Below are 15,045 nucleotides of genomic sequence, written 5' to 3' on the forward strand. Positions count from 1 at the left end.
ATGTTGCTTAGACATGTACCACCCATCTTGACCAGACCATGTACCAGCCTGGTAGTCTGTTCCTTAACCATTTTTGGTTAAGGAACAACTTAAAAACAACAACAACAACAACAACAACAAAAAACAATAAGGTGTTGTCCTGGCCTCCAAATTTGCTACAAGCTGATTAAGCATCTATGGGATGCACTGGGACAAGCCTGATCCACAGAGGCCCCCTCCCCTCAATCTAAAGGACCCAAAGGCCTCCACTAACAGCATTCTGTTGCCAGACACCACAGGACACCCTCAGAAGGCCCACGTGAGTCTCACCTGTTTTGGAAGGTGGTCTTAATGTTATGCCTGATCGATGTATATGGATAACACTATATAGTTTTTCCATTGTTGAATAGATCAAAGCAGTGGGAGGAGGCATAAGTGTCATTCATCTGTCAACTTTAGTCCAATATACTATGTTTTAAATCATTTGTAATTTTGCATTGTGAAGTTTGGCGATGAAGTAAGCCATATTTCGCCAACACTTTCCAGCATGAAAAATGGGCAATCAGCTAGATTTGAGACAAAGGCCATATTGTCAGGGCTAGTCTACTAGGTCAGAGTATCTGCAAATCTGCAGTTCTGGTTGAGTATTTGCAGTCTGCACTGGTCGGTACCTAATAAAAGTAAGAGGTCAAAGGAAGGAAAAATGTTAAACCAGCAGGTTCATGTGCAGCCAAGGCTCAGTGATACACAGCATCTAACCTGTGTGGTCTGATCCAGTATTCCCTACATCTGGACAAACAAGTCTGACTCCACAGAGCAAGCAACTTACAACCGCTGACATGACATATTGGTGTCAGGTAATGCAGCATACCTTCAGCCATTACTTGCCCAGTCATGGCTATTTTGGAGGCAAAAGATGAAACTCTTTTGCTTCCAAAACAGCTATTAGGCCATGTATGTGCAATAATGGTATGGCTGATTAATGTAATGTACATTACACATCTCTGCTGTGTGTAGAATATGTACAGTTCAACTTGCCCATTAATGAACATACCACTGATGCAAAACTCTAGGCATTAGCTATATCCTCCAATTAGGTCGTAAGCATCAGTCCCTACTTAGGACGTTCATGTTTCAATTCAACTTATTATTGCTACACTGTTTTTTTTTTGTTTTGTTTTTTTTTTGAATTATTGTTAATGATAAAAAATGATTGTGATATTACAGGAACTCCTAATTTACAAAACTGTTTCTCTTAAGGCACCTAGACACTGCATCAAAAGCGTACATGCAATGCTTTTTGTTGCTGATGGTAGAGATTTGATAGATAGATCAAACCAGTTGTGTATGTTGTTGTGACTTTGCCTTCCTTTGCATTTTTGCTCTGTCCCCTGTGCAATGTCTTGCACTATGTAATGATGAGTTTAATAGTGTAGAACCATAAAGGTTTAAGTTTTTCACCATTTTAAGCACACGGTTTTTCTCGTTTAAGGTGCTCCAAACTGTCAAATTGTTTAAATGGTACTTGTTTGTTCTTTATCTATGTATTTGTTGCCCGGTCCCCAGGTTTGTTAGTGACACTCTCTTGCTAGAGGAAATGATGTCAGACCCTCTGTTGCATCAGTATTCTGTCATAGTCTTGGATGAGCTCCAGGAGCGCACTGTACCCACTGACGTGCTGCTGGGCCTGCTGTGTGATGTCTGCCACCAGAGGCCCAACAACTTTCGGGTAGTTCTCCTCACTCACCCTACGCTGGCACCACGCCTCTCCGCCTTCTTGGGACCCTCTGTTGCACACCTCACACTAGACAACCTGAACACTGCACCTCCTACCAGAGACGAGAAAGAGGAGGGTGAGAAGGACAGGAAGGCTGAAAACGTCAGTGTAGAGACACTATATAGAGAGCTTACATCAGTGAAAGACTCCGTGGCTGCTGCGTGTCATATGGTGTTGGATCTTCATCGAAGAGGAGAGGAAGGAGATGTGATGGTGTTTCTTGCTAGTGGACAGGTACAGTTATATTATTTATACCTTATCTATTTCACAGTACTTCAAAAACAAGCCTGTATATTGCTACCTTATATCTATGACGGCCTTCATAGGTTCTGTATGTTTTTAATGTTTCCAAAAGGACATTGGGTTTCATTATTTCAGTTTTATAGTTTTGTAAATTGACTAGCTTTAAGTATCGAGCTGAAATTACCACCTTAATTATGAAAATAATTGTAAGGAGCAATGCATATCTTAGTAGTAAAGAAACAGAAAATCACATTTGAATGGTTGAATGGTTTATTGATTATATACTAAATACACTGTATGATCATTTTGAATATTATGTTGAATTTGATGCCAGCGAGATATTTCAACAAAACACTCAAGGGTGAATACAGCTGGGCCACAAGTGCCGAGTGAATAAGGGTCCCCGCCCTATTGCCCTATTGTACTGCTGTAATGGCCTGAGTGGTCATAATGGTTTGGCAGACTTATTTGACATTTGGGTGTGCGGTAGGGGCAGGTGGTCATACGCTACAGTGGGGTGTTTGTGGAGTGAGTTCTGGCCTCCTTCTCCTTTTCTTTCCACGTCTAAAGTGGCATAATGATTATGCGGTCTGAGTGACTTACTATTCCGTCACCCCCCTCTTTATGTAATTTTGCAAATGTCAGATCTGCCGTTCTTCACTATTACGAATGTGTAAGGTGTTCCTGCTGTTAATTAGGCCCCCTCCTTATGTAATGCTGCCAATATGAGAACTTCACTCCTCCTCCATTGCTGGTAATGTGTACAGCTCCTCTATGCATGGGGGTTCTGTAACCATGGTTATGACCCTTGACAGACGCATAAGGCAGGCATGTATTCTGTATCCTGCTTATATCTCAGCAACGACAGGTCATACAGGGAAAATGAACGTATTGTGAGCGTCAGATGAGGGTCCTCTTCGATTTAATGTTTGTTGCACGTGCTGGCTTTTCGCTCCAAAACTGTCACCTCGCTTCCAAATGCAAACTAATGGGAAATATTTCACAGAATGCTGGGCACACTCGTCACTTGGCTGAGCCTGTCCAAGCCGTAGGACCTACATGATTCAGAGACCCCCCATTGGAAAGCCAACAAAACTTCCTACATTTTTATGTAATTTTTATTTCTATAGCTCAAAAAATGTGGCCACCAGACAACTTTGAACAACTTTTTTTCATTAAAAACGGCAGAATGCTCTTGGCAGAGTGGAGTTAGAGTGTGTCCATAGACTCGCATGTTGAACGAGATTTTTCAATGTTTCTTTCAAAATTTCACCCAAATGTAAACTGCAACTGCAGTGAAAGCATAAAAGGTACACTTGTCGTGCTTCGTACAAACTTGTAATCATTTTTCTACTCCAAGGCATGGCCGAGTAATCATTCAGCAAAGCGAGTGAGCCGATTTCGGAATGTTGGTGCTTTTTTCAGGCTGGGACAAATCCCTCACTTTTTTGTCGTTTATTCTCACCCCGTTCAATCAATTGTTTATAAATGTCATAGCACACCATTCCCGATCGAGACGCACGTTTTGATTTAATATTGTCCATATCATTTCAAAACTCTGGGGCAGGTTACGCGCCAAAATTTTGGCCAGAAGAAATTTATAGAGGCACGCGTTGCATTGCCTCTGTAATAAGAAGAATCACACAGTATAACAATAGTGACTGGCCAGGCCGGTAGAGGCCAGGCTGTTCCTTGGTGGAACCCTTATTATTTTTCCTTTGGTTCGAGCGAATACTCTTTATATTTTTACAAAATTAAAACTAGGCAAACTAAACTCCATTCTGAGATGTTCTATAAGGTTTCACCACCTTTGTTGTTTAGAGAAGTTAATCAAGAACAACTCGACCTGAGAGGCCTCTGGGGCAATGCAGGTGTCTAATGTCCTGTTACTCACACTCCTCTCTGTCACTTTCATTTAAGGCAAAACTCAACATACTTCCTGCTCTTTGACATCAGTGTCCATGTATGTTAGCTAAGTCTTTTTTCAGTCTTTTCTAGTATCTCTCGTAATTTCATCGTGTGTGTGTGTGTGTGTGTGTGTGTGTGTGTGTGTGTGTGTGTGTGTGTTCTTGTACAGTAAAGGCTCATCTATCTAGTCATCTGTGAATCACACACTGGCAAATACACATGTATACAGCATACCAACACAACAAATAAAAACATGCAAAAATACTTTGCAGCATTTTCTTGTTTCACTCAATTAATGTAGAAAGTGTAAGAGTGGATAATTTAAAAGATGCATTTATATCTTCTCACAGGAAATAGAAGATTGTGTGACACTGCTGGAGAACGAGTCTATAGCTCTGAGTCCTCAGCTCGGCTCTCTCAGAATCCTCCCCCTCCATGCTGGACTCGGTGGGCTGACCCAGCGGGTTTATGAGTCTGATCCCAAAGCTTCTATACTGAGCGAGAATGACAGCTTTGAGGGTGTGGAAAGCTCAGTGGCTGGAACTGGTGGCATGCATGTCAAAAGGAAGGTTGTAATCACTGATACACTCGCAGAGGCCTCCTTCTCGTTGCAAGCCATTCGCTATGTCATAGACACAGGTTATCAACTGAAAACTGTGAGTTTATATTCAAGTATAAACAAAATTACAATCTGCAATTTAGTTGTGGAATGATGGAAATTGATTTATTTCTGTCGCTTATGCCTTTATGATATTTATTCATGGTATTTCCAATTGCATAGTGAGCTAGACCAACTAACTGCAAGAAATATGGCCTGAAAAGAAATGGAATGTAGTTTAATGATTTCTGACCTTTAGTTTTCATTGTCTGTTTCAGGTTTACAATCCACAAATAAGGGCAAACTCACAGGTCCTGAGGGCTATCAGCAAACCCCAAGCAGACATGCGGACTCAGAGAGTAAACAGTCACCTTCCAGGTAGCTGATATACTCCAATTCAGTTATTAACAAACAAGACAGCCACTCTATGGAGTGTTTAAATGTGTGTCTTTGGTGACCCCTAGTAGTAGGACTAGAAAAGAAAGAGTTCATGCTCATGAATTTCATGAGAATAGCTAATCAAGGTCCACTTAAATATAATTGAGCTTTAAATTAAAATGTGCAATATTACTATGCAGTTTATTTAACTGTATTATGACTGTTTACTACTTGTGTTTTCTTTATTGTTTTTGGTAGGGGTATGTGTCCGCCTATACCCTCAGTCTCTGTATGAGCAAGGTATGGGGGAGACTCATTGTCCAGGTGTGGTGGAGGAGAACCTCAGCCACTTGGTACTGCTGCTTAAGAGGCTTGATATTGCTGACATGGGACAGTGCAAATTCCTGGACAGACCAGGTACCTTGTTGTGAAATAATGCAAAATTATATTCTGTGATTATCTGTAAAGTGGATGGTTATTTTTTTGGTTAACAGTGAATTTGTCCTCAAGTCATTTTTAAAGGGGAAACTATGTTTATTTTTAAAGATTTAAATCAGTTGGAGTGGGTGTTGAGCTGAGAGCCATGCAGCAGGGAGGCTCGAATGTATTAACCAATACATCGTTTTTTTTGTCTTTTGATTGAACTTTGTGCGCAAACAACTTAAAATATCATGAACATAATTTCAGCAGGTTCACTCAACATGTGCCCTGAACTTTGTCCTCTATGTCATATTGACACTGAGCTGGTACACAACCAAGCTGTAGGGAGAGTCTAACATTGTTTATTGAATCAGAGTAGTGTTTCTACTGTTTATCTTTTTTCTTAATCAAACAATAATTTGTGTATAACTGCAGTTTCACCCACATATTTCTTCCCTTTCTCCATCACTTGCAGCCCCAGAGGCTCTGATGCAGGCTTTGGAGGACTTGGACTACCTGGCAGCACTGGATGATGATGGTAATCTGTCAGAAGTGGGCATAATAATGTCAGAGCTGCCACTGGAGCCACCACTTGCTAAAGCCCTCATTGCTGCCTGCGAGTATGACTGTGTTGATGAACTGCTCACTATAGCTGCCATGCTCACAGGTATCTAAAAAAAATCATTTAGCTTTACATTTCATTAAAAATCTGCTCACATTCCAATATACAATAGCCATGACAGAGAGGGAGATATAGTGGGAGATAGATACAGCATATCTTCACATGTATTTAGTTAACTTATAATTAATATTCCACATACTCTTTCTCCTGTTTTAGCCCCTTCCTGCTTCATGACTGCAGAACCCAGCAACGAAGAGTTTGTTGTCACACACTGGCGTCCTCTAATGCACACAGAAGGAGACCACATGACTCTCATTAATATTTATAATTCTTTCATTGAGCGTACGTACAGTTTGGACTATTACATTTGTACAGCACATACATAGATCTTGCACTGATCCCTGACTACCAAGTTAGATCAGATGAGCAAAACATTTTATTCTGTATATATTGGCCTTGTCTAGCCAGTCTCAGTTATATTTTATTATTGGGTGTACAGAGAAAATACAAAGAAAAAAATCCTTCTGCATATAGTTCGATCATCCTAAAAAATCAATTAGAGCAATAAATTAGGTAATAATGTCTGCTCAGCAACAAATACTGTTTATCTCTTACGGTAGACACAATATTGGACTCAACATCTTGCTTCTCCTATAGTAGACATTTTGTTATGAACAGTTCAACTTCACAAGGCTGATGATATGCTGCTGTTACTCTTCTGTCTGTCGCTCAAAAAAGACAACCTAAATTATTTGATTGGCCGGGCATAGTGAATGCCAGGCCAGAATTCCCCTGCTATAATTTTGTGATGGGGAACTTGGGGGCTGGCTTTAAAGCTACTGTATAGACAAATAAGGATGTAAAGATGATATAGTATAAACAACAGTCAGAGAAGTGAAGTTATGGGATATGCATACATTTTCTACATACTGGACAGATAACATTAGTTCTTATTGACTATTAACATTGGCTGTAATGAAGAACTGCACTGTTTGGATTTTGTGCATGGAATGTGGATGTCATGAATTATAGCTTCAAGATTACACTGCATTATACTAATGACTCTCAAAGTCTTAATATCTTCTCATGATATACCTTCTATGTGTAATAATTGCAGATAATCAGGATGAGGCCTGGTGCAGAACAAACTTCTTCGCTCATTCAGCCTTGCGATTGGCTATGGTGATCAGGGCAGAGCTGCTGGATGTTATGCAGCGAATAGAGCTTCCTGTTTCTCCCTCTGCTTTTGGATGTCAAGACAATTGCACAAATATCAAGCGTGCTCTTATCTCAGGCTTCTTCCTCAAAGTAAGAACCCTGTTTTAATAAAGCTGTGTGGTAGTATTTAGGCAGTTGCTTTTCATTTTAACACCACGTCTCAGATTTAGACAGACTTTAATGATCCACAAAGGAAATTAATTGGTCAAAGTAGCATAATTGTTACAAAAGTATGAGCCGTTATACAGCTGGATAGAGTATGGAATAAAAGAAGTTCTATGGGGTTCACTATGGCAGAATGAATCAGTCTGTCTGAATGAATGAATCAGTCTTCTGGAGAATGACCTCCTCTGCCCATCTAATGTTTGGTGTAGCGGATGGGATGGATTATTCATGATGCAGAGCAGTTTATTCACAAACATCTCCAGCTTCCTACCAATCACATGTTCAGCCTTTTGGATCAATTTGTTGATCCTACTGATGTCATACCTCGTCATATTTATAACTATACCTCTGCATTGGGGAATTCTGTACTGTCATACATGTAGATGGAATACCAAATCACCAAATTGATGTGTTGACAAGTGTTGACACAATAGTTGAATACATAATTACAGGACTGCTAGCATGGCCTGTGCCCAATCGATGCAACTCTATTTAAGAAGTGTTTGTAACATTGATCACCTGCCTGTGAAAGCAAAACAGTGGGTTGTTTTTATCAAGTACCTCATGCCACACTGAGACACCATATATGGAACACAGAACCCATTGTTTTCATCTTACATTTCCATAATAAATAAATAAATGAAAATGATCTACCATGGATGGCAGCCTAGAAGAGAAGCTCTGATCAAGCTCTGAGCACAAAAATCATTTTATTCCCCGGACAGTGGGTTGGAATTCAGATATCCCACTCAGCGTGAACTATGTCGACATCTCACACATCTAAGGAATGTGACATTTTTACCAGAGCTTGAAAACCGACTGCTCAAAACAAGAAAGGAGCCTCTGTACCCTAGCAAGCAGATGCAAGTAGCTTGGTCGATATAGCAGATGTGCTCAGAGAGCTGAAGTTGCTCTGCTCTGAGTTTGGGCTAAAACCAGAAGGAATTAATAACTGCCTCGGAGAGGCAACCAATGCTATAACTGCATTAGAAGGCAAAGTTGCTGAAGTTAAACAGGACGTGTTGGAGCACACTAAACACATCAGCGAAGCGGAGGAGCGATGATGATGGCGGCAGAGGAGGAACTCGAGAGTGTATGGGTGGAGTTGGCTTCAACTGTTAAAAGGCTGACACATTTAGAGATGAAGATAGACGACTTGGAGAACCGAAGCAGGAGAAAGAACCTACGTTTGTTTGGTTGTTTGGAAGGCACTGAGGGTATGCAACCTTTGCTTGATTTTATCCGAGAAATGTTACCGAAGTGGCTGGGGCTTAGTACGGATCAGACCCCGGTGTTGGAGCGGGTGGATCGAACCTTGGCGCCGGCAAAGCCTAACCAACACAGAGCCATTCTTATACGCTTCTGAAAGTTTCAGGATTGAGAGACTTTATCGTCTTTCGTCACAGAAAAATATTCTACATGATGGAGCTAAGATCACTCTGGTGCAGAACTTTTCAGCAGAAACCATGTGGGAATTCAACACAGCCAGGAGGCTGTTCAGTGAGATGGGGAAATTTCGAGGATTCCAGATAAAACCCTGCAACATGAGAGGGGTTCATGATGGGAAGGTGTTCCTCTTCTCTTCACCGCGTGCAGAGGAATTTCACCGTGAAATTCAGCCTAAAGATTAACTTTTTTCTTCACAAACTTTTATTTATTTATTTTTATTTATAGAGAACTTTTAAAAAGTACTCAAAGACACTTTACATTTACAAAAATGATAGTTAAAAACAGCAGACAGTATAAAAAACACAGAATAACAGTATAAAACACAGAAATTATATCTTAAAAGCTACTTTAAAAAGGTCAGAGTGCAGTTATCAAAGATTAGGGAGGGACTGGCTTTGGTGCGGGATGAGGGGTCAATGATGTTTATGTCTTATTTGTCTGTTCAGTTGAAGATAGTTTGTTTGCATACATGATTTAGTTTCTATGAGACAGTTGCTGAGTGTGGAGTGGGTGGTGTTGGTGATGGTTTTGATGGAGATATAATTCGGCCTAACAGTGGAAATGGAGTCCATGTTGAGGGATGATCTGGCCAAGGGGGAGGATGTAGAGAATGAAGAGGAGGGCACCAAGCACCGACCCCTGGGGGACGCCTTGCGACAGAGGAGCAGTGCAGTTGTTTATACTGATGGACTGTTGTCGGTTGGTGAGGTAGGAGTGAAACCAGGAGAGTGCTGTGCCGGTGATGTGAAGAGAGGATTCCAGACGGGAGAGCAGGATAGAGTGGTTGATGGTGTCAAAGGCTGCTCTGAGGTCGAGGAGGATAAGGATGGTGAGGTGTCCGGAGTCCGAGGAGGAGGTCATTTGTGACTTTCAGAAGGGCTGTCTCGGTGCTGTGTTTTGAGCGAAAACCAGATTGGAAGGATTCAAATAGGTTATTGGAGGTGAGGTGGGTTCTGAGTTGTGAGGCAACAGCACGTTCCAGGATTTTTGACAGGAAGGGGAGATTGGAGATGGGGCGGAAGTTATTTGGGTTGTCAGGATCAAGAACAGGTTTTTTGATGACCCTAACCCTAACAGTTTTAGGGTTTGGGGGACAGAACCAGAGCACAGGGAGGCATTAATGAAGTCAGTGCTGATTGAGGAGATGACAGGGAGCCAGTCCTTGATGAGTTTGGAGGGTATGGGGTCCTGGTTGCAGGTGGAGGTTTTTATTCTGGTCATGATGGTTGTGAATTGTGCTGGCGATACTGGAGAGAAATGAGACAGGTGCTGGATAGTGGTGGGTGGGAAGGCAGGGGGGGAGGCAGGTGAGGAGATGGGAGGGAGCCTGGAGGTGTTGAGGTTACTGTAGATGGTGTTGATTTTTATTTGGAAGAATGTTGGGAAAGATTGGCACTTTTCAGTGGTGAATGATGAGGAGGTGTAATCTTGAGGTTTGAGAAGGGAGTTGATGGTGGAGAACAGAGCCTTGGGGTTGTTGGAGCCACAGTGGATGAGGTGGGAGTAGTGGGTGGACCAGGCGGCGTTGAGTGCTTCTTTTTACTGTTGTAGGTGGTCAGTGTATGGTAAAAGGTGGACAGTTAATCTGGTTTTCTTGCAGAGTCTTTCCAGTTGTCTTTTACTGGTCTTCATTTGGCAGAGTGTGGGGGTGAACCAGGGAGTGAATGAAAGAGACAGTTTTTTGTTCTTTGTTTTGTGGTGGGGATAGGGATGTCTAGATCCATGGTGATAGCCAGGTGGTCAGAGATATGCAGACTAACTTTGTTGTCATTTTGTATGCACAGAGTGTATACAGAATCACTGTAAAACGGAACAGCTGTGTGGTCGGAGCCCATTTCCTCGCACAGTGCCAAAAAAATATGGGCTTTGACAGGTCCTGTTTTGATGTAGTGGACCATGGCAGTGACGTCGGTCATTACATCATTCAGCTCGGGTCTCAGCTGTTTAGACGCCAGTGCTTCGCAGTGTATCATGCAGTGCATCCACTGCGCGTTGGGGGAGACGCGCTTGATCAGCGCTTGCAGCCCTCCCCATTTCCCAACCATAGCCTGCACCCCGTCTGTGCAGATCCCCACACAGTCCTTCCATTTCAGATTGGCCTCTTTCAAGTAAGAGTCAATGATTTTAAACAGTTCTTCTGCTGTGGCTCTGCCTCCGCTATTGTGTGCAGCTTTTTACACTGTACCACTCAGTAGGCAACTTTATATGAGGCGAGTTGAGCACTTGCTGGCACGGATGCAGCTTGTAAAGAGAGACTGTTGAGTGCGGCAGTTTACGAGTTTTTGTCTGAAAAATTAAACTGGCTTGTCTTTGTGCTCTGGATGTTTTGTCTCCAAGTGGCATCTTAGCTTTTTCGGCTTCAAGCTGTCACAAGTTAGCACTTTAAGACAGACAACACATTGCAGTCTCTCCTCATTACCCACCGCTATGCCTCTGCGCCCCCAAGTTTGAGAACCACTGATGTAGGCTGACACAGTCATGGCATACTCATCGATGTTGATCTGGTTGTCATATGTGGCTACTGCCTTGAAAATGTCCCAGTCAGAGCACTCAAAACTGTCCTGGAGTGCCTCCATGGCCCCCTCAGTTCACACCCTCACCTGCTTCACTATGGGTTTCACTCTGATCAGCAGGGGCTTGTATGCAGGAATAAGCATTGCAGATAAGTGGTCTGAAGAGCCGAGGTGGGGGTGGGGGGCTGCTCTGAATGCGTCTTTGATGTTGGTATAAGCCAAGTCTAGAGCATTCTCTCCCCTAGTTGGAAAATCCACATATTGATTGAAGTGAGGGAGAACAGTCTTCATGTTGGCCTGGTTAAATTCCATGGCAATGTTGTGGCAAAGGTTGTGGCTGGTTAACTGTTGGATGTTGATATTGGTGGAGCAGACCAAGTCCAGAATGTGACCACGGCTGTGTGTTGGGAAATTGATACGTTGGGTGAAGTTGAGACACTTTAACAGTTCCAGAAATTCTGTGGTCAGTTTAGTGTCAGTGCTGTCAATACGTAGATTAGATGGTAGTTGTCTTGATGTTTTTTCTGTAAATGGCTGCAATGTTTTGAGGAGGGGGGAGCGGTTCCAGAAGAGTCTATGAACTTGATATTCCGAGTAGAGCAGGTGGACTGTAACCAGGTGTGGAGACTGAGGATCCTGCTAAAACCAACAACAGCCTCTGATGGCAGATAACACCAGTCACAGTGAGATGGGACTGTCAATTCAAATATTATAAACGACCTGGCACACTTGCATTTTGCTTTTTATTTTTGGTTTACTAATGAAGATTATTAGTAGTTAGTAGTAGTTATTATTAGTTTATTGCGTATTGTTTGTGATGAGCAATCCGTATGGAGTGTGAACCAGACATGTCCCCCCCTCATGCGTCACCAGACACTTTTTTTGCACTGACCCAGATGTTAATGAGAATTATTTCGGGAGAGAGAGAGCTCAGCTATCCACAGGACATTAACACACTGACCTACCATAGCCTACGTTTCTCTGTCGGTTGGAATCGGGCTGGTTTTTAAATACTTAAATACTACAGAAGACATACAGGTTTGAAATCCAAATTAATTCATTACAGTTTTTCCTTAATTACTAAAACACAATTTCTGAAACCTTGCTCTACTTTCTGAAAAAATTAAACACAAAACCTCAGCTTCCAGCACTATTTACGAAAGAGTTTTATTTGTGCTCAAAATGAAACTTTCACCTCCAGTTTTTCCTGTGCTCAAAACCAAACATTGCTCTCAAATCATAAACAAAGTGATCAAAATGTTATACACTATCAAGCAGTCAGTAAACAATACACCAAAAAATAAAAAACACGCAATGTTGAAAACATATAGTTCTCAGGGCGAAGTACATTTTTTTTTATCTCAAAACATTGTCTTTTGATGAATGGAAAACATGTTCTATCATAGTAGCTCAAAATTGATCAGAAATTAATACTCAGCTTTGCTCTTCCTCCTCCACGTACCCCTATTTTTTACACTACTGTACCCTGCATCTCACAAACTTGTCCTCTGTTTCTGTGATACTGGTCAATTATTGTTGCTCGAATTTCATCAGATATTTCCACTCTGTCTTCCTATTCCTCCTCCTCTTCGTCGCCCACCTCGCATATGCACTCGTCCTCATCCTTTCACATTGTTTCTTCTATCCATTCTAAGACTTTCTCCTTCCCCATTCAACAACCTGTTTGCTCTCTGACCTGGCTTATATTGGTTATGTCACATGATTTGAAACTAGTGAAATCAAATTTGTGCTTAATCAATGACGTGTGTTCTTTATTTGCATTTGATTGTTGCCCCTTATGTTTACCAGTATGGATGACATGTGCATTAGAGTGCAGAATGTGTTTTGAGAATGTCTTTAGAGTTCTGCTGAAAAGTCTTAAGTGAGATCTGCAAATTGTGTTTTACCATGTAAAATGGTTTAAGGTATTGACAACAGACTGCACAATTAGCTAAATGAGTTCAGCCAATGGCTTTTAGTGTTATCTGGGTAGGGCCATGTGCCCCTGTAAAACTGCAGGCCTAGCAATGGCAGCAGAAATAGATAGGTTGAAAAAGAGATGTATATTATCAGTGGTGGTTTTAATTGCACTTTGGTATTCACAAAAGATTGCTCTAACCTTGACTCTACTCATATACGAACAAGGAAAATATTAGTGCAGTCGTGTAAAGATTTGAATTTGGTTGAAGTATGGAGGGAACTACACTCATATAAAGTTGAATACTCTTGCTATTTGAGACACACATTCGAGAACCCACTCGCGAATTGACAATTTTTTTGGTCTCCGTTGGACTTCTTTCAAAAATTAAGGAATGCTGGTATGATAGCATTGTCATTAGTGATCATGCAGCTGTATCATTAAATTTACATATAGATACATTTATTCATAACCCTAAGAGATGGACGTTTCCTGTTGAGTTACAGCAGGATGCAAAGTTTATAAAATTTGCTGAAGAACGCATTAACAATTACTTTAAAATCAGTCGTGACCACACTGACGCTTGGGTTAGATGGGAGGCATTCAAGGCATATATTAGAGGGGAAATTAGCTTTACGAAATCTAAAGCGAAACAAAAACGTATATAAATGGATACAATTGAAAACCAAATTAGACTGTTGGAACAGGAATTGTATTATAACTACAGTCCACAAAAAGCAAAGAACTTACAAATTATGATAGCCAAATATAACGCAAAAAATGTAATGTGGCTTAAGCAATCCTACTACGGCCAAAGAGAAAAATGTGGTATACTGCTGGCCTGGCAACTTTATAAAAAGCAGACAGAGCAATCAACAGCATCAAGATGCCTGCAGGCAATATGACTTTAGAGCCAGTGGAGATTAGTAACACTTTTAGGGATTTCTACGAGGCCATGTATACATGAGAGCGTTTAGATGATTTACACAGTGAAAACTCTTTTCTAGATCAATTGAGGTTTCAAAGTTGGTCAGAAAATCAGTAAAAGGAGTTGCAGTCTAACAATGAAGGAATTAGCAGAAGCCATTCAAAATATACAGAGTGAAAAAAAGCACCAGAGCTGGATGGCCTTCCAATTGAATTTTTATGAGATTTGGGGAGAAACTTCTGGTACCATTATTGGATATGTATGAGGAATCCTATATAAAAGGAATATTCCCTCCGTCTTTAAGACTTGCGATGATTACTTTAATCCTGAAACCTGGAATTGGTGTAAATTTTCTAAGATGGATAAAGCTCTTCTATACAAACCCAACTGCTCAAATATTGACCAATAATAATGTCTCTAAGCCATTTTACTTTTCACTGATTAACAAGACAAGGGTGTCCATTGTCTCCCTTGCTATTTGTGTTGACTATTGAGATCTTGGCCACACCAAGTGTCAGAAGACTGGTTAAACCAACAGAAAATCCCTTTCTTCGAAATACTATTTCAGTGTGGTACTCTACACACCAACAGGTCAGAGACACACCAGCATTGTCACAGTTTACCCCTATATGGGGCACTAATTGCTTTCTACCGGGAAGAGCAGATGGTGGATTCAGAATGTGGTTTAACAAAGGTGTTGCAAAAATCTTTGAAAATTTTCTGCTCCTGGGCGAAAGATTTATATGTAGAAGGTAGCTTAACGTCATTTAATCAACTGTATGAGGAATGTGTTATTCCAGGAAAACATTTCTCTAAACCATTTCTCTACCTCCAACTGAAAAATTTTATTTTGTCCACGCATAAACAATTATCCATACCTCCACTATCTAAAACTTAAGACCTGACTCTATCTCACATGGATGGTAGAG

At 41.2% G+C, this 15,045-nt stretch overlaps 1 protein-coding gene across 3 annotated transcripts in view; it reads left to right on the forward strand.

Moving 5' to 3' along the window:
- Positions 1 to 15,045, forward strand: part of dqx1 (DEAQ box RNA-dependent ATPase 1) — a 41,254-nt gene that overhangs the window by 8,673 nt on the left and 17,536 nt on the right. For all 3 annotated transcript variants that reach the window (XM_047569475.1, XM_047569474.1, XM_047569473.1), the window contains 7 exons: positions 1,546 to 1,990; positions 4,258 to 4,563; positions 4,784 to 4,883; positions 5,142 to 5,300; positions 5,779 to 5,970; positions 6,142 to 6,267; positions 7,043 to 7,233. In XM_047569475.1, coding sequence (XP_047425431.1) covers positions 1,546 to 1,990; positions 4,258 to 4,563; positions 4,784 to 4,883; positions 5,142 to 5,300; positions 5,779 to 5,970; positions 6,142 to 6,267; positions 7,043 to 7,233 — 1,519 coding nt within the window. The remainder of the gene's footprint in view (positions 1 to 1,545; positions 1,991 to 4,257; positions 4,564 to 4,783; positions 4,884 to 5,141; positions 5,301 to 5,778; positions 5,971 to 6,141; positions 6,268 to 7,042; positions 7,234 to 15,045) is intronic.

This window comes from Mugil cephalus, chromosome 19 (assembly GCF_022458985.1).
Source record: "Mugil cephalus isolate CIBA_MC_2020 chromosome 19, CIBA_Mcephalus_1.1, whole genome shotgun sequence".
Classification (NCBI taxonomy): Eukaryota; Metazoa; Chordata; class Actinopteri; order Mugiliformes; family Mugilidae; genus Mugil; species Mugil cephalus.